The sequence below is a fragment of the Platalea leucorodia genome (genome assembly GCF_965183815.1).
Source record: "Platalea leucorodia genome assembly, chromosome: Z".
NCBI classification, from domain to species: domain Eukaryota; kingdom Metazoa; phylum Chordata; class Aves; order Pelecaniformes; family Threskiornithidae; genus Platalea; species Platalea leucorodia.
This window is the reverse complement of record NC_138858.1, coordinates 59,505,521-59,524,119: the sequence shown is the minus strand read 5'-3', so window position 1 is coordinate 59,524,119 and position 18,599 is coordinate 59,505,521. Positions and strand designations below refer to the sequence as shown.

At 35.6% G+C, this 18,599-nt stretch overlaps 1 protein-coding gene across 5 annotated transcripts in view; it reads left to right on the top strand.

The window, feature by feature from the left end:
* CHD1 (chromodomain helicase DNA binding protein 1) overlaps positions 1-18,599 on the top strand; it is a 58,674-nt gene that overhangs the window by 27,109 nt on the left and 12,966 nt on the right. For 4 of the 5 annotated variants that reach the window (XM_082336497.1, XM_082336499.1, XM_082336495.1 and 1 more), the window contains 20 exons: positions 268-493; positions 1,369-1,469; positions 1,719-1,897; positions 4,172-4,299; positions 4,868-5,084; positions 5,710-5,799; positions 6,666-6,856; positions 7,959-8,147; positions 8,463-8,625; positions 10,235-10,387; positions 10,877-10,948; positions 12,744-12,893; positions 13,512-13,660; positions 13,946-14,042; positions 14,128-14,223; positions 15,215-15,391; positions 15,597-15,757; positions 17,082-17,123; positions 17,849-17,979; positions 18,402-18,540. In XM_082336497.1, coding sequence (XP_082192623.1) covers positions 268-493; positions 1,369-1,469; positions 1,719-1,897; positions 4,172-4,299; positions 4,868-5,084; positions 5,710-5,799; positions 6,666-6,856; positions 7,959-8,147; positions 8,463-8,625; positions 10,235-10,387; positions 10,877-10,948; positions 12,744-12,893; positions 13,512-13,660; positions 13,946-14,042; positions 14,128-14,223; positions 15,215-15,391; positions 15,597-15,757; positions 17,082-17,123; positions 17,849-17,979; positions 18,402-18,540 — 2,851 coding nt within the window. The remainder of the gene's footprint in view (positions 1-267; positions 494-1,368; positions 1,470-1,718; positions 1,898-4,171; positions 4,300-4,867; positions 5,085-5,709; positions 5,800-6,665; positions 6,857-7,958; positions 8,148-8,462; positions 8,626-10,234; positions 10,388-10,876; positions 10,949-12,743; positions 12,894-13,511; positions 13,661-13,945; positions 14,043-14,127; positions 14,224-15,214; positions 15,392-15,596; positions 15,758-17,081; positions 17,124-17,848; positions 17,980-18,401; positions 18,541-18,599) is intronic. The other variant, XM_082336498.1, reaches the window with a different exon arrangement.

The window sequence follows — 18,599 nt, the reverse complement described above, 5'->3', positions numbered from 1 at the left end:
GAAAATTCTCATGAGAAAAGATAAGATATTGTAGGTTAGGTGCAGAAGTTTTGGTTGCTTTTCTGATTTTCTTTTGACTACTTGGCATGTATTAACATATCTACGCCATAATTGCTCAAATAAGAGTAATGACATGAGAGCTGTATATCCTAGTCAAGTATATGCTCATCTAAAAGTATCACTAATTGCTTTCTACACTACATTTCTTACTGGTTAACTTATAACATTGCACACCTAATTAAGGCTTATGATGTGGTTTCTTCTCAGCCACAGGTGCTGCAACCACCATCTATGCAGTTGAGGCAGATGGTGACCCAAATGCTGGGTTTGAAAAGTTGAAGGAGGCAGGAGAAATACAGTATCTTATTAAATGGAAAGGTTGGTCACACATCCATAACACTTGGGAAACTGAGGAAACGCTGAAGCAACAAAATGTTAAAGGAATGAAGAAGCTGGACAACTATAAGAAAAAGGATCAGGAAACAAAACGATGGTGAATATTTTTAAGTAGATTGCCACTATAGTTATTTTGTGACAGTGTAGATTTTTTTTGTGTTTCTGAGGCTTGTTACCTCTTTTTGAGGGCATAATTTCAAGTGTCTATGCAACAGGAAGACAAAAACTTTAAAAGTTGAAGCCTCCTTAACATGTTCCTGTAAGATAATCTCCTTAACATGTTCCTGTAAGATAATCTTCTGAACCTGATTTTAGTGTGTGTGTTATAAATGGAGTTTCAACAAGATGGGTAGTGTTTAAAAATAACTAATAAATTGTACCTTTTGCTAATTTTGTCGTTATACTTTGATCAGAGTTCTTCAGGAATCACTACAGAGATTAATGTGCATTAGCTGTTTCAGAATACTTTGAAGAATTCATTTTTCTTGGCTCAAACCTGAGGTTCAAGCCTGAGAACAAAAACCTGCAGAAATCCGTACATTTTAAAGTTGCCTTTTTGGTGTTCAGTTTTATTAGTTTGTTTAGTATAATGAATGAGTAGTGGTGGGATTTTTAGCAACTTAATCATAAGATGGATTCTTATAGAGTGAGCCACCCTGAATATTGTTCCATGAAAATACCCTGTAAATTACACTACTTATTGTTGAGAACAGGTATTCTGAATTAGCTGCATGACTAGTATCACCTGTAGCTGTAGTAGTTGTGTCTCTTGATAAGCATTCTAAGTCATTAATGATGAGGCACCTAGGCCAGAAGCAACACTTCTGTAGTAGGAATTTCTGTTGTCCCTTCTGAGAAGGTCTGTAAGCAACATTCCTGTGATGCTTACATTCAGAGCTTTAGAGTTGCCAAATTATCTTAGTTTTAGAACTATACAGTGTAATAAGTGTTGTAAATTAATTCCCATTACAGGCTGAAAAATGCTTCTCCGGAAGATGTGGAATATTACAACTGCCAGCAGGAGCTTACAGATGATCTACATAAACAGTACCAGATAGTGGAAAGAATAATTGGTATGTTACAAACTGGCAGACAGAAAACGGTGTTGAGAATTCTGTATGTTCACTGCATTTGTAGTTAAGAAATTCAGGATACTAATATCACTAACCTTTTAATCCAAAACAAAACTTCAGGTAAAGATAGAAGTTGTCATACTATCTGTGCTATGAAGCTAGCTTATGTTGTCTTATTACCTAAAGTAAGTGTTTTCATAAGGTACAGAAGTAAAATGGTGATCAGATATCTCTGGTGTATTTCTGCAGCTCATTCAAATCAGAAATCAGCAGCTGGTTATCCAGACTACTATTGCAAATGGCAGGGTCTGCCTTATTCAGAATGTAGCTGGGAAGATGGTGCTCTCATTGCCAAAAAGTTTCAGGCACGCATTGATGAGTACTTCAGCAGAAATCAATCCAAGACCACTCCCTTTAAGGACTGCAAGGTGAGTTTGTAATTTGCAGTGGATTTATAATCAGTTGTATTGAGTCTGGCTGTGGTGGAATTAATTTTCTTCGTAGCAGCCTGTATGGCCTGTGTTTTAGATTTGTGACCTAAACAGTGTTGATAACACACCGGTGTTTTGGCTGTTGCTGAACAGTGCTTGCACAGTGTCAAGGCCTTCTCTGTTTCTTGCTATGCCCTTCCTGCCATAAGTAGGGTGGGAGTGGGCAAGGGGCTGGGAGGGAACACAGCCAGTACAGCTGACCCCAACTGACCAAAGAGATATTCCATGCCATTTAATGTCATGCTCAGCAGTAAAACTGGGTGGGCTGAGCAGGGGGTTCAGAGGTGGCTGTTGCTTGGAGACTTGCTAGTCATCAGTTGCTGGTGAGTTAATGTGTCACTCCCTTTCTGTCACTTGTGGGATTTTTTTGGTAGTGCGTTTTTGTTTTGGTTGGTTGGCTTTTTTCCTTCACTCAATAAACTCTTTATTTTGATCCACAAGTTTTTCTCACTTTCATCCTTTCAGTCCTCTCCCCTGTCCCACTGGGGTGGGGAGTGAATAAGCAACTGGGTGGTGGCTTAGCAGCTGGCCAGGTTCAAGCCACCACATCAGTTGTGACAGTAAAAATGTGAAAATATTCTATGAATACGGAGATCACATAATTTTTTGAAGGTTGTTCAGAATAGTAATAATGATATATAGTAATATATATGGAAAATATAGAATCATAGAATCGTTAAGGTTGGAAAGGAGCTCCGAGATCATCCAGTCCAGCCTGTTAACCTAACTTCCTGATATACCTCTAAACCATGTTCCTAAGCACCACATCCACACGTTTTTTGAATACTTATAGGGACTGTGATTGTACCGCTTCCCTGGGCAGTCTGTTCCAATGCCTAACCGCTCTCTCTGTGAAGAAATTTTTTCCTAATATCTAATCTAAATCTCCCCTGGCACAACTTGAGCCCATTTCCTCTTGTCCTCTCACTTCTTACTTACGAGAAGAGACCAACACCCACCTTGCTACAACCTCCTTGCAGGTAGTTGTACAGAGCAATAAGGTCTCCCCTCAGCCTCCTCTTCTCCAAACTAAAAAACCCCAGCTCTGGCAGCTGCTTCTTGTAAGACTTGTGCTCTAGACCCTTCACCAGCTTTGTTGCCCCTCTTTGGACATGCTCTAGCACCTCAATGTCCTTCTTGTAGTGAGGGGCCCAAAACTGAACACAGTACTCGAGGTGCGGCCTCACCAATGCCGAGTACAGGGGCACTATCACCTCCCTGGTCCTACTGGCCACACTATTCTTGATACAGGCCAGGATGCCATTGGCCCTCTTTGCCACCTGAGCACACTGCTGGCTCATGTTCAGCTGGCTGTCAGCCAACACCTCCAGGTCCTTTTCTGCCAGGCAGCTCTCCAGCCACTCCTCCCCTAGCCTGTAGCATTGCATGGGGTTGTTGTGACCCAAGTGCAGGACCCAGCACTTAGCCTCGTTGAACTTCATACAGCTGGCCTTGGCCCATCGATCCAGCCTGTCTAGGTCCCTCTGTAGAGCCTTGCTATCCTCCAGCAGATCGACACTCCCACCCAACTTGTTGTCATCTGCAAACTTACTGAGGGTGCACTCAATCCCCTCATCCAGATCATTGATAAAGGTATTAATCAGAACTGGCCCCAATACTGAGCCCTGGGGAACACCACTTGTGACCGGTCACCAAGTGGGTTTAACTCCATTCACCACCGCTCTCTGGGCTTGGCCATTTAGCCATTTTTTAACCCAGCGGAGAGTGCACTTCTCCAAGCCACGAGCAACCAGTTTCTCCAGGAGAATGCTGTGGGAGACAGTGTCAAAAGCATTTTGTAAAGTCCAAGTAGACAACATCCACAGCCTTTCCCTCATCCACTAAGCAGGTCACCTTGTGACAGAAGGAGATCAGGTTGGTCAAGCAGGATCACTACTAATAGTAGCTTTTTGTAGATACTAGTCTCCTGGGTTTTTACTGGCGTTCAAAGATGGGCTTGTTTAGTATTATAGTTTATTTTAAAAGTAAACTTTGAGTGAGTTAGTGTCACTCTCATTGTGAAATTCAGATTAGCAATCAAACTCATTTCAACTTGCAAATTGCTTGGTGTTTTTATACAGCCTAGTTTTCGTCGATGGATAAAGAGTAGACTTGATGATCCAGTAGATCCCTACTGCAGTTTTTCCTATAGGAAGACATTTTGGTAACTTCAGTCAGTAGTAGCACTGATGATCAATTTGCTTTTGACAGGTTCTAAAACAGAGGCCAAGGTTTGTTGCACTAAAGAAGCAGCCATCTTATATTGGTGGACATGAAAGTTTAGAGTTAAGAGATTATCAGTTAAATGGATTGAATTGGCTTGCTCACTCGTGGTGCAAGTAAGTATAGTCTGAAATGAGTTTTTCTGTTTGTAAATTGTAAGCATTTGTAAAACTTTGAACTTGATTTTTCTGTATTTTTTTTTAAGGTGGAGGGTTTCATACAGTAAGCTCAAAGTAGAGATCTGAGGGGACTGGTTTTGCTCTAAGTAGTACCAAAGCTTATCATTCCATGGCTGTTCTCAAAAAACAGCTAAGTTCAGTTCTTGCTTTGCTTTTAATTATGTGTGGGGGTAAGTCATATTTTTAAAAAATAAATAAACCTAAAACAGTAAAACCAGAAAATCCAAAGCAAACTCTTCTGAAATGTCAACATTAGTATTATACTTTTAAATTTAGACTTGTGAGGAATACTTGCAAGATTTTTGTTAATTTTGTTAATTTAATTCAGGTATTAAGGGGGGGATGGAAATTGTTTTTATGGAAAAACAGTGGAAATAAACTTCTTCAAGACGTATTGTTGCAAAATCTTGCAAACTAGTATGAGTATTTTTTATGCTCAAAAGATAATAATTTCTTCTTGTCCAATCCCTCCCCCTCTCTACATCCCCCCTAAATTTTTTTTTAGAGGGAATAGCTGTATTCTTGCAGATGAAATGGGTCTGGGTAAAACAATACAAACAATTTCTTTTCTGAACTACCTGTTTCACGAACATCAATTGTATGGGCCTTTCTTGCTGGTCGTGCCACTTTCTACCTTGACATCTTGGCAAAGAGAGATTCAAACTTGGGCTCCTCAGATGAATGCTGTAGTTTACTTAGGAGATATAACTAGCAGAAATATGGTGAGTATTTCTATTTATCATTGGAAAGGCTTGTAGATAATCAAGACTCACTTCGTATTCCTGTCCTCTGCTAATCTCCAATATTTTGATTAGGACTGAGCAAATACTTACTGAAACACTGTGTTTAAGATGCAAATTGAAAGCTTAGGTTTTGATCTGATATAGGTGTGTGTGAAAGATTTCCTTCCTGCTTAATAGTGACCAGGATTAAGAATTTAGTCTTGCATTTCAAAACAAAATATCTTCTGCCATATGATTGTTTAGGTGGATATAGTAAAAATAAATAACAAAAGCAAGCCAGTCATGATCTTAATCTGTTTCCTGAAAGGTTGCTGGTTTGTTTTCTTAATGTGTTTTCTGAATGTTGGTAATCTTATCCATTAAAGTAAAAAATGTTTTGTAGAAATTCTTTTCTGTTTATTCAGAAATTTAAACAAACTATTTTTGGAGTGCTTAAACAGGTTGGAAGTTCAGTCTTGTGTATGTTAATATGTTGTGCTTCTGTTTTGTGATCATATTATTTTATATCATTAAACATTTACATTGCTGCAGTACTTAAATTCATCCCAGTCAACAAGACCTTCTTTTTTTCTCTAGCTTACAGTTCACTTGATTCTTTTTGCAGATTAGAACTCATGAATGGATGCATCCACAGACCAAACGATTAAAATTTAACATACTTCTAACAACATACGAAATTTTGCTGAAGGATAAGGTAATCATACTTCTTCAGGGAGATAAAAATCATTTCTCCAGTGTAGAACTCTCTTTAGACTTGCATGTATTTGGGTTGTGGGCCATTAAATTTATGGAAAGTGTGATAGCTTTTGCTTTGGGAAGTATGAGAGTGCATGGGTTGGGTTTTGGGGTTTTTTTGGTTGGTTGGTTGGTTTGGGGTTTTTTTAAGCACTTTTAGATTTTCTGTGCATGCAGTGAGGCTTTCAGCCTTTTTCCATTTCATTAAGTGGGTAACACTTCTCTTTCTCCAGTTTGCTTGGGATTCTCATCACTGTAATAATCTCCTCCCATCTTCAAGAGCTCTACTTCTTTGCAGACCACCATCAAGGAACTGAAAAAGAACCCAACGCCTAGCCCCAAACATGATACAGAACTCTGAAATCCCATGTAGTTTTTCTTTGTTATTGTGCATACAGTAGTATGTGTACATGTATTAACACTGTCTCCATAGTGGTAGCACACGGAGTTACTGTTAATGCTTCTAATGGTATATGGAAATTTTTATACATAGTCAAGAAGCAGAACACTTTTACTTCCATTTTGTACGTGCTGGGAAGAAGACGTCAATAGTGATTGTTCTTCTGCCATATAAAATTAACGTGGGTCAGAATTCTGGCCATTTTTTTCCTTTAAACTTAATTTATACTTTCTTGGGATGCTTGCAAAGCCTTTCATTGAATCTGGCAAATGTAAAAGCCATAATTAGTACAAAAAACATATAGCTGTCCATATTATATTAAAATAAACCAAAAAATGATGGTGTTCATAGGTTGATTATAAAATGTTGGAAATTATACAATATGTTTATTTGTATAACGTTCCCCCCGCCTCTATTTCTTTAAGTCATTCCTTGGTGGTCTGAATTGGGCGTTCATAGGAGTTGACGAAGCGCATCGTTTAAAAAATGACGACTCTCTTCTGTACAAGACTTTAATAGACTTCAAGTCTAACCATCGTCTTCTTATTACTGGAACCCCTCTGCAAAACTCCCTCAAAGAGCTTTGGTCTTTGTTGCACTTCATCATGCCAGAAAAGTAAGGAAGAGTTTTACATTATTCTTTTTAATATTTTTTTTGTGAAGTAGTGTAGTGATTTGAAAACCAATAGAGGTAAAGAATCATACTGAAATATAATTTAAATATTCTATATGAAGTAGATGCATATATTTTTTTCATGCTGCTCCTGATAAGTAACGTTGGTAGCAGTTGTCACCTTTTTCCATTTTAGCAGACCAGAAAAATAATGGATTTGATGTACGGGTCAGAACCTGGAAAAAAGGCTTCATATTAACCTAAGAGGAAAATTGTATGGATTTACTCTGGGGAAATAGCACAGAACCTTTTCTGTGTTAGTATTATTAGTGAAAAGAAATTTGTACCAAGATGCCCAATATCGTGTAGTTCAGATAGCTGGTTTTCCCATACAGTTTGCATGCAGTAAGCTTACTGTATTGACCTTATTTTGTATTGACCTCTGTTTATACTTACGACAAATTAGAGCTCATGTGAGAGCACGTTTCTGTCAGACATCTTGTAAATGCCAAGCACCATAGCTCCATTTAGTTTGAGCTATGGATTGTATTGACTTCTTCAGAACCTTACAAGCAAAGCCACTTGGTCTAGTACCCATTCTTCATTTGATCATAAAGTCTGTTCTCCTAGTCTGTTAGCACAGAGGATAGTTACACTTCAGCTAGACCATACAATCTTCAAAAAGTACATTAAGTAGTCTCTTGTTGTCTTGCACATCCTCCAGCCATACAGCTCTTTTTTCATGTTACTCTTGATATATGTAATAATGGAATTTCTGTAACCATCTATGTGAGTATTCTTGCAGAAAACGAAAAATGTTGGATTTCCAGTGAGGAAGTTAAAGTTCAGTAGTTTTCATTCTGTAAATGTTTTTGGAAAATTCCGTTTTTGTATTTACAGGCAAAGTATTTGAAACTTCTTGTGAGATGAAAATTCAGAAATTGGGTAAACAGAAGGGAGTGGGGAAGAAATTTAAATGTGTGTGTGCTCTTGTGGTATATTTATGCACATTCTGTGTTTGTGTTATCTATCTTCTTGAAGTTTGCTTCTTCATGTCATTCACAGTGTTGTCACTATCTTGCACTCATTCTTTATTATGTTGAAGGTTTTCCTCCTGGGAAGATTTTGAAGAGGAGCATGGCAAAGGGAGAGAGTATGGTTATGCAAGTCTTCACAAAGAACTTGAACCATTTTTGCTGAGAAGAGTTAAAAAAGATGTAGAAAAGTCTTTACCTGCTAAAGTTGAGCAAATTCTGAGGATGGAAATGAGTGCATTGCAGAAGCAATATTACAAGTAAGTAACAACACTTTTTAAATTGTGCTATTTTAGTGATATGTCTAAGTGCAATTTAATGACGTATAGTAGTTTTTAATAATGCAATTTGAACTTGAGGCTTCTAGAGTTTCACACAGTAAAATTCTATGAAGCAAGGGCTCAAGAATTACACTGGTCTAATGTCTATTCATGTAGCTTCTTTTATTTGGCACGTTAGTACATTCTTTTGGGAGCTGCTTTTTTTCTTTAGCTTGTTCATATTTTGAGAGCTTACATCTGTCTTGCTTCCACATATGGTTAGAAATTACTTATATTGTACATCTTATATCATAGGTGGATTTTAACCAGGAATTATAAAGCCCTCAGTAAAGGTTCAAAAGGCAGTACCTCAGGCTTTTTGAACATCATGATGGAACTCAAGAAGTGTTGTAACCATTGCTACCTCATTAAACCACCAGATGATAATGAATTCTATAATAAACAGGAGGCCTTACAGGTAATGTCACTTTTTTAATTAAAAGAAAAAAAAAATTAAATCTGTAATATTAACAAAACTTTATAGTGCTCTGGCAGTTTATTAATGCTTATTGAAGTATATTAAGGAAAAACAGGTTCTCTGGAAAATGTGCATCCTGGGTTTTACAGGTAAGTGAACTGATTTTTGTTTCTTAATTGGAACTGAATAATTGACAGATAATTCCCTAAATAAAATATCTCTGATTTTAATTAAAATCAAAGTAAAAAGGAAATAGTTTGAAACAGGCTGTGTATTTTTATGCAAAATAAACTTGAGACCTATTTTAAACCTAAGTAAAATAAAGTAGCTAAGCAGGTAAATGTAATGTAAGTGGAAATACATGTGACTGGCAGTGATACACCAGCAATCTATGTGGTAGCAGAAAGTCATCTGTAGAATGCTTTTAAGCCTTTTTTATAATCAAATACTGTTCTCTGTATGCCTGCAAACAACCAAAGTGAAAGGAAATGAAAATAACAAGCATCCAAAGCTCAGTCCGATTTTGTTGTTGTTGTTATAACAGCTGAAAACAATTATCATCACTACCAAAGATGGTCTGTTTTTTGGGGGATTTTTGTAAGGTTAGTTAATATTTGTACCAAAACTATTCAGAAGCACAGCAACAGATAGGACGACTGTTGTTGATGCAGTTTATACCAACGTAAATATTTGTAAGGATTATTTTTTTCTGTAAGCTTTCAGGTTGATAATTTAAATACCTTCCCAAAGCTACTAGTTTGTGCAGTGACAAATATCCTCCTCCTTTCTGGCAGAAAGAATAAAAGCACCTAACTCAAAATTTAGCATTCCCTAGAATTCTGTCCCAAGTATCTTCACCTAAAGAGCCCTAACGTTTTCAACAGTAAATTTCACACTTGCTTGAGTTTCTGTTCTAGTTATTCCCAATGGAGCTGAGAAGGCTTAACAGGCTTTAGGTGGGTTACAATGTTAGGCACCACAAACAAGATTCCTGTCACTTCATCTTGCCTGAAAAACTTGATTGATAGGCTTTGTTTAAAAATACTTACAGGGTTAGGCAGCAATACTAACTTCTTTTCAAAAAGATAGTGAAGAGAAAGTAGTACTAAAGAGTTTTTTCTCAATCTTGTATTTTAATGGTTACCAAATTTTATTTTTTACTTGCAGAAATGAACTTGGGTCTACATCAGAACTGCTTAAATTTTTGAGATGTTAAGATAGGAAACTGAACAATGCATTTCCTTTAAAAATATGTGAGTTAGTAATCCTGTTGATTTCTGTTAGAATCAACTAAACTAAAATCAGAGTCAACTTCCGTGTTCAGTTAATGCTGCATACTAGTAAATTTATATAGCAGTGTTGTCTTCTGGTAACATGAATTTGATGGGTTGTTTTTTTTCTTTCTTAGTTCTAGGAGACTATATATTGTATGCACATTTTAAACTACAGAAATCTTAAGGAATGTCAGAATTTGCCCTTTTTTTTTTTTTTTCTCCTTCCCACAACAATGGAAAGAAAAGCAAACCTCGAATGAATGTCTAACCAATTACAGTGTATATTAGTGTTTTGATGAACTTTTTTTGTAATATGTAGTTACTGTTTTTTGTAGCATTTAATACGTAGCAGCGGGAAACTAATCCTTCTTGACAAGCTGTTGATTCGTCTGCGAGAACGTGGCAACAGAGTTCTGATTTTCTCACAGATGGTGAGGATGCTGGACATCCTAGCAGAATATCTGAAGTATCGTCAGTTTCCCTTTCAGGTAAGAATCTTGGTGGTAGTAGCCAAGAAGTTTTTATTTTTGGATATAAGAAAAATCTTTTCTTTACTCTGAGGGTGACAGAGCACTGGAACAAGTTGTTCAGAGGTTGTTGCATCTCCATTCTCTGTGACATTCAAAAGCCACCTGGACATGACCTTGGACAACCTGCTTTAGCTGCCCCTGCCTGAGCAGGGGAGTTAGTCAAGATGACCTCCAGAGGTCCCTTCCAACTTCAACTGTTTTCTGATTTCTTTACCACTTTGCTTAAGAAAAGGTATAAGAAAAAGTGTTCTTTTTCTAGAAAGAGTGGCAATCGCTATATCCTATGTAGTATTTTGAAATTAAACTGGTGAATTAAAAAATTACATGAAGTGATGCATTACTTTTTTTTCCTTCACATAACAGTTTTAGCAGGTGAGAATTCAGGCTTCTCTGATTTTGAATGTAGTATAAGAATTACTTTTTAACTGTAGTATTCAATCTCTTTAGAGACTTGATGGATCAATAAAAGGGGAATTGAGGAAACAAGCACTGGATCATTTTAATGCAGAAGGATCCGAGGTATGGTATTTTTTTCGTAAAGAGTCTGTTATTTTTTTCTCAAGAAATACAAAAACCACTGCACAAAAAATTAAGGCTGAGGAAAGTGAGGAATATATCAATAAGGTTGAAAATGCACTGTTATTGCCTAGATGATAAGGTTTATGTCTGCTAATTTTTTTTTTGTCTAAGAAGAGCTTAAGTAGAAAACACATAACTTATGAAAATGGTATTTAATCAATTGTGTAGCTATGATTTTTTTTCTTTAATGGTCTTTATCAAAGTTATTTTAATTACTATTTAAGTGCTGCAGAAATTTAACCTCAGCCTTGTTGTTGTGTTAACCCAACAATGTTCACAAGATCATGGAACTTACACAAGCATTTAGCATCAAAAGCATCCTTTGGCAATGGGCAGAACTAACTTGTGTATATCCTTGCATGAACAACCATCTTTAATTGTTTCAAATCTGGCTTCTGTTGTCTTCATTTGTTGCTACCTACCTACTTGCCCTGGAAAAAAGTGAAGAACTGATTTCTAGCTGTTCTTCGTGAGCAACCTATGACTATATAGGTGTCTGTTACAGATTCTTTCTTTTCTGAGTTGGAAAATTTGTAGCTTGTTTAGCATTCCTAATATGCAAGTCATTCCATACCTTTGATCAGCTTAAATCTTTTGTCCTACACTGGCAGATTTGGGGGAGGGGAGGTTGTTTGGGGCATGGTTTTTGTTTTGGGGTTTTTTGGGTGTGTTCTTGTTTTTTTAAAACCAGTAATTGAAGGATAGCATTTGTCAGTTGCTGCTGAGCTTGTTTCTGCTATGATGGAGGGAGAAGGACTTAACTCCATGAGGTAAACTTCAGATATTTGTTAAATACAGAAGTCAATTCTGTTTCAAATTTCTAGTATAGACAGTGTTGCCTTTTTCTGAAATCTTTGCAGTTACACTGTATGCTTTTTGAGATGAAGAGGAATTTAAAACTTCATGCATTTCAAAAATGGAGGCAAACTATGCATTTGTGCAACAACAAAATTATGTTCTCAGTTTTATTTTTTATTTCTTTCTTAAAAATTTGGAACATTCTATATGGTTTTTGGCCATTACTGAGCTAAAGTCTACGTGGAAATTTCCAACACAATTCTCAGGACTCATTCCTGAGTGTAATGGTTTGCTGTTTCCTGTACCTGTACTGAAAATTGGGATTTTTTTTTTTTTTTAACCTGTTGTACTCTATCTTGAATTTCATAGGTTGTTCTATTGCATGTCTCAAGATCCTTCTTCAGTTCTTCATAGTTGTCTCTGAATTAATAATTCTATATAATCTACAGGCTTTTTCACCATTTTCATATTGTTCATGAATATGTTGAACAGCATTGAACCTGGCAGAAGACTTTTGCTTCCTGTCTCTTAACCAGTTACCTGTAGACTCAGGCATCTTCCCTGCTCTGACAGGGCGCGTAGGCTTCCAGGGCTTGCGGCAGGGGATGTGGGAGAGGGGCTTTGTAATGTATAAGGATTTAGCAGGAGGGTTTTTCTACTTTTTGACCAGTCTTTGGTTGGGATTTTTTGGTTGGTGATCATCTTCCAGGATGCTGCTTCCTTTAAACTGTTGAGAAGTCAGTAACTATTTATGAAAGAAATTGATATCAATGTTTGCTTTATACTTAAAGAAGCTTTAACTGTAGAACAGCTAGGGAATCGGTAGTATGTGTTTTTGTAGTCTGTGCCACAAACTGCATAAACAAGTGTCATACTGGTTCCTTTAAGACTATTACAACTACTGTATATAAAACTATTTTTTATTTTATGATTTCAGGACTTCTGCTTTTTACTGTCTACCAGAGCTGGAGGATTAGGTATCAATTTGGCATCTGCTGACACTGTAGTTATATTTGATTCTGACTGGAATCCACAGAACGATCTTCAAGCACAGGCTAGAGCGCATAGGATTGGACAGAAGAAACAGGTACATACATTCAGCTTTAAGCTCCAAACCTGAAGGAGGGTCCAGTACAGTAGTTGTCCACTCTCTGTCTGCACCATTCAGTCTTCATGTATTTTTAAGAATAACTAATACTTGCTGCGTATGTCCAAAAATGTTAGTAATGCTCGTTAACTTTTTTTTTTAAAATCTCCTTATATGGAGAGATAATAGGGTAGCTGTGGTACATGGATGGGAGAGGGAAAAGAGTTGTAGGCTTGTCTGCCCCACATTCATTGGCATCGTGTCATTCTAGAAAATAACTGCTACATCAGGCACATCCCCCTTGCTTAAATATTTTTCAGTTTTCTTCAGGTTTCTTTGTTGCAGAAGACATACAGTAATAATTGGAAGTATGACAGTTTTGCCTGTGGCAATGCTTGTGCCAAATCACTGAAGTTTAAAAAAGACAGGTCTAAGAGTTTACTTCTCTGTTTTTTTAAAACACTTATGCAGAGGCTGTGGTAACATGATTAAACTAGTATTTCATATTTGAAACCAGTCAATAAGTTCAGAAGATATGTAGTGAAGACTGAGATATCTCCCTTGTTGTTTCTTTTTTTTTCTTTTTTCTTTTCTTTTTTTTTTTTTAAATATACACAGGTTAATATTTATCGACTAGTCACAAAAGGATCAGTAGAAGAAGATATTCTTGAAAGAGCCAAGAAAAAGATGGTGTTAGATCATTTAGTAATTCAGAGAATGGACACTACTGGGAAAACCGTACTACATACAGGCTCTACTCCTTCAAGGTATATTTGTATTTATTTCCATATCAATTTACCCTTAAGTATATTTGACAAGTAAGTAAAAATGCAAGTTATTTAACTTGGTTAATGAAAGGCAAAATAAGGTTAAATAAGTAAAGATGCAAAGTATATTGTCTTTGTAGATTTTTATTTTCATGTTAAATATATATTAAAAAAATATAGTTTTTATTTAACAGTAAAAAGAAAGCTTAATTGACTCATGATTATAGAGAACTTTTTCCAAGTTACTAAGATAAAATGTTTTTCCTGAAACATCCTTTATTTCAGCTCAACACCTTTTAATAAGGAGGAGTTATCAGCGATTTTGAAGTTTGGTGCTGAGGAACTTTTTAAAGAACCTGAAGGGGAAGAACAGGAGCCCCAGGTAAGTAGTGTTTCTTGACTGGATAGATAAAACAACTGAAAATATATATGAATTATTTCATTGTAAAGAGAAACTTATTTTTTAGGAAATGGATATAGATGAAATCTTGAAGAGGGCTGAAACTCGGGAAAATGAGCCAGGTCCATTAACTGTAGGAGATGAGTTGCTTTCACAGTTCAAGGTATTGCTCTGTTCCCTCCCTCGTGCCATAATTATACTTTCCTTTATAAACAGTACTATTTTTCTTTTGTGTACCTATCTGTCTCTTCATTCTTATGAAATAGATGCCTCAGTAAGTCAACTCTATCTCTCTTTCTAATAAAATGTCTTTTCACCTATACAGTATACCTCCCATTAGTATAAACATTTAAAAATACATTATATAATTTGCTAATAAAATAAGAGATATTTTTGAGTGTGTTGATGATTAGAATCCTAGGTAGCTTCGTTTTTTATTTACTGCCTTTGTTTTTAAGCAGCTGTGGTATCGTTGAATGCAAAATATAAAGTTTGCATTTCTTAGTTGATGACTTCTAGAAATAGCTTTTAGCCCTGAAGTAAACTTGAATGCCAGGTATCTTAAGCGTTACCAGTTAAACATATTATAATTTGGGTGCAAAAAAAATGCAGGCTATGATGTATTTGTTTTGATCAGCAGATTATTAAATAGCTGATCTCCTGCTGCAGAACAATTGTTCATTTGCAGTATGTTTTGGTTTCTACACTGTATTAATATTTGGTTAGTTTTATATTATTATAGTTTCACGGTAACTCAGGCATTCAAATGTCGTTAGCCCTATTTTGAAGGACATCATCTGAACAATCATACAACTATCAGGGAGGTGTTTCATTGTGCATTTGTATTAGTCAACTTTTAAAAGAAGAAAAGGATTCTCATCTTTTCTCATCTTAGCTCATGTTGCATGGAGTCTGTGTCTGTTTCATAAATGAATAAAAATACTATTCATTAGAGACACTGTTTCATGAAGCAATTTGTATGGATAAATTTTATATGTATTACAAAACAATAGCATATATATAAAGACATAAATATATAAATGCATAAAATATACCATCTGGAACTTTGTTTTCCTAAAATACTAGTTGCTCAGTCTTTTTCAAATAAAGTCATGTATTGATTTGATGAAAATACGTATGTTCTGATACACAAGGTGGCCAACTTTTCCAATATGGATGAAGATGATATTGAGCTGGAACCAGAAAGAAATTCAAGAAATTGGGAAGAAATCATTCCAGAAGTCCAGCGGCGAAGAATAGAAGAGGAGGAAAGACAAAAAGAACTTGAAGAAATATACATGCTCCCAAGGATGAGGAACTGTGCAAAACAGGTGACTCTTGGTTCTGACTTGTACTTTATGTTGGTGTGGGTTTAGTTTGTTTGTTGGGGGTTGTTGTTGGGTTTTGGTTTCTGCACTGGTTTTTGTTTTTGGTTTTTTTTTCCCTTTTCTGAACACATGTTTTTGACAGGCTAGGTAGAACTTTACTTTTGTTCGTTAATCATATAGCTTTGAACTATTTATTCTCAAATTCCAGATCAGCTTTAATGGAAGTGAAGGGAGGCGCAGTAGGAGCAGAAGATACTCTGGATCTGATAGTGACTCTATCTCAGAAAGAAAACGGCCAAAAAAACGTGGAAGACCACGCACTATTCCTCGAGAAAATATTAAAGGATTTAGTGATGCAGAGATCAGGCGGTAAGATATGGGGGGACATATATGTTAAAGGGACAAGACAATTTTTTAAATTAATAATAATAATAATAATAATATTAAGCTTGAAAGTACAGAAGGCAGTTTATTTTTCCTGAATTTATTTGGAATTTTTTTATTCTAGGCATTTAATATTTTACGTTGTGTACTTTGTGGTGCTGACATAGTGAACTGTCATGGCAAGAATTTGAACCCATTTTAATGAGGGATAAAATTACGTTTGAAAAATATTCTTGATTGTTTCAAATTTGTTAATTCCTGCAACTCATGAAGACTGATTTCAAAAAACAGTTGTTCTAGTGGGTGAGCTTTTCTTTTAACATAAAAGCAAAATAATCTGCTTCCCATCATTTTATCTAAAAAGTGCAGTGCTGAAAGAATATATGAATCTTTGTGGTGACAGCTACAAAAATTTGAGTAGATTTTGTTTTCTTTTTAAAGTTCTTGACACTGTAGTTGAATTAATTTTATATCATGCTTTTTTAAACTAAAAAAAATACAAAATCCTATTTGAATCTTGTACAGCAGGTCCCTTCCATACTTGGTGCTAAAATATTTTTCTGGTAGAAGGAGGAGGAATTGTTTTTTGTTTTACCTTTTTGGGGTTTTGAAATGCTACTTTGCTTCTGAAATTTAAGTATGTATGTTTCTCTAAAATGCTGTAAAGCTTTCAAAATATTTTTGGTTAGAGAAATAACTTCAAAGATCCTTTTTGCCTTTCCATTTCATCTAACAACACAGTGAATTGGTACTTTTTTCCAAGGCTATTCTTGTGCTTGCACTAGCAATTTGAGGCCTTGATTATTGAGAAAATTTTCTTTCCTTTTTTTTTTTAATTATTTTTATTCATTTTATTTTTATTTTATTTCCTTTCTATCCTGGGTATCTCCGTTTTCTTTCCATCACTTACACATTTTCCGAAATCTTCAAATCACCTGTTGCAGATTGCTCCTTTTACTATATAAGGCATAACATAATGTCTCAAATCTATATTTACTGTACATCCACATTACTTTTTTATGATTAGACACATTCAGCTGCTAAATCTTCTGTTTTATGACATTAATAAAGCAATTTCTGAAATAAATCTTACCTTCTATTGTTTTATTTACATCAGTTCTTAAACCAATAAAACTGACTTAGTTTGTGGTATCTGGGTATATTAAGCTGCCCTACTCTCTCTGCTTCCCCCCCCCCGCCTTGTCCATATAGCATTATACTAAGATTAATAATTGTATTAATACAATTTTAAAACCAATGTAGATAGTTAAGCATACACTTAAATGGCAAAATTATTTTCTGTTGCTAGGTTTATCAAGAGTTACAAGAAATTTGGTGGCCCTCTTGAAAGGTAAACTTGTTTGATTATTATTTGTGTAGCAACTTGGAACCTTGTCTTCATAAAAATTAGAACAATACACCCAGAAACCTTAGGCTGGAGAGAAAATACAGTGTCTAGTCTTTTGCCTTTACTAGAACATGACTTTAGCTTAATGTCTTCCCTTTCTTCATGTATGGGATGTATGCAAACAGGCACACAAAAAACTTCAATTTGCAGGACTACTTACTCTCTTTTTTTACATTTTACCTGCTGTCTTTTTTAATCTTCATTGGTGGTAATCATTCAGTTGTCTTGTTTGATAGCCTATTTAAAGCCTATGAGTTTTCCACTGTGACTGTCAAAGTTAGTTTTGCATTTTCCTTGTTGTCAGTTCTTATTTTTAAGCTTTCTTTATTATTCTATATTTTAAGAAAAGCTTCCCACCCTTATTTTCCTTAAAAATACTTACAGTCCTTATGAACATAGCACATATAATGATTCCTTTTCTTTTTTTAAAGAGATGTACAGTAATTTAACTCAAAAATGTAGGGTTAGGGTCCTTTACAGTTCTTGTTGTATTGTCCTCTGATACCTGAATCACTTATTTTTTTTCTTGGATCAAAATTGTACACAGCATAGCAAGTGCAGGTGGCTGACAACTTACATGAGCATTTCTCTAGTTTCGAAGTCTGAAGGAGTCGTTCACAATTAGTAACGTTTCAGAGCTATAAAAATGTGTATTTGTTTTATTACAGGTTAGATGCTGTAGCTAGAGATGCTGAGCTAGTTGATAAATCAGAGACAGATCTTAGACGCTTGGGAGAGCTTGTACATAATGGATGCATTAAAGCTTTAAAGGACAATTCATCTGGACAAGAAAGAGCAGGTACAATGTGTTCAGGGGGCTTGGGGGACAAGAAAAAAATGTCAAGAAGTCTGAATTATTCTTGCACTCTGATAACATAAAACAGTCTTGTTGGGGAAAAACATAAACAAAAATGTTGGCATGCTAGGTGATTTTAAAAAAAGGTTATAGTAAGAGGACTTCTTTTTTTTTTCCCTTTCTGTGTGAATTGTCACTGGAGAATGCAGTATGTTTTTGCTTTATTGTGAAATTTGAAAGTAATCTGTTATTAGCTGGAAGACCTTTTGATTCTGGAGATTAGTTCAAGCATTTGGTTAAGAAAAAGTCATTTGTATAATTGAAAGTTTGCTGCTATAGCATCACTCTGACTTGTTTTCTTTACATTTTCCTGTATGATATTCGTAAAGGTAAATACTTTAATAGCTTTGTCATTGATTTTTAAGGTGGTAGACTTGGTAAAGTTAAAGGCCCAACATTCCGAATATCAGGAGTGCAGGTGAATGCAAAGCTAGTCATCTCTCATGAAGAAGAGTTGGCACCATTGCACAAATCCATTCCTTCAGATCCAGAAGAAAGAAAAAGGTATTGATTTTTTTTTTTTTTTAAAGGAAGTAGTAATGTAGGAAATTTTCAAGTTTTAT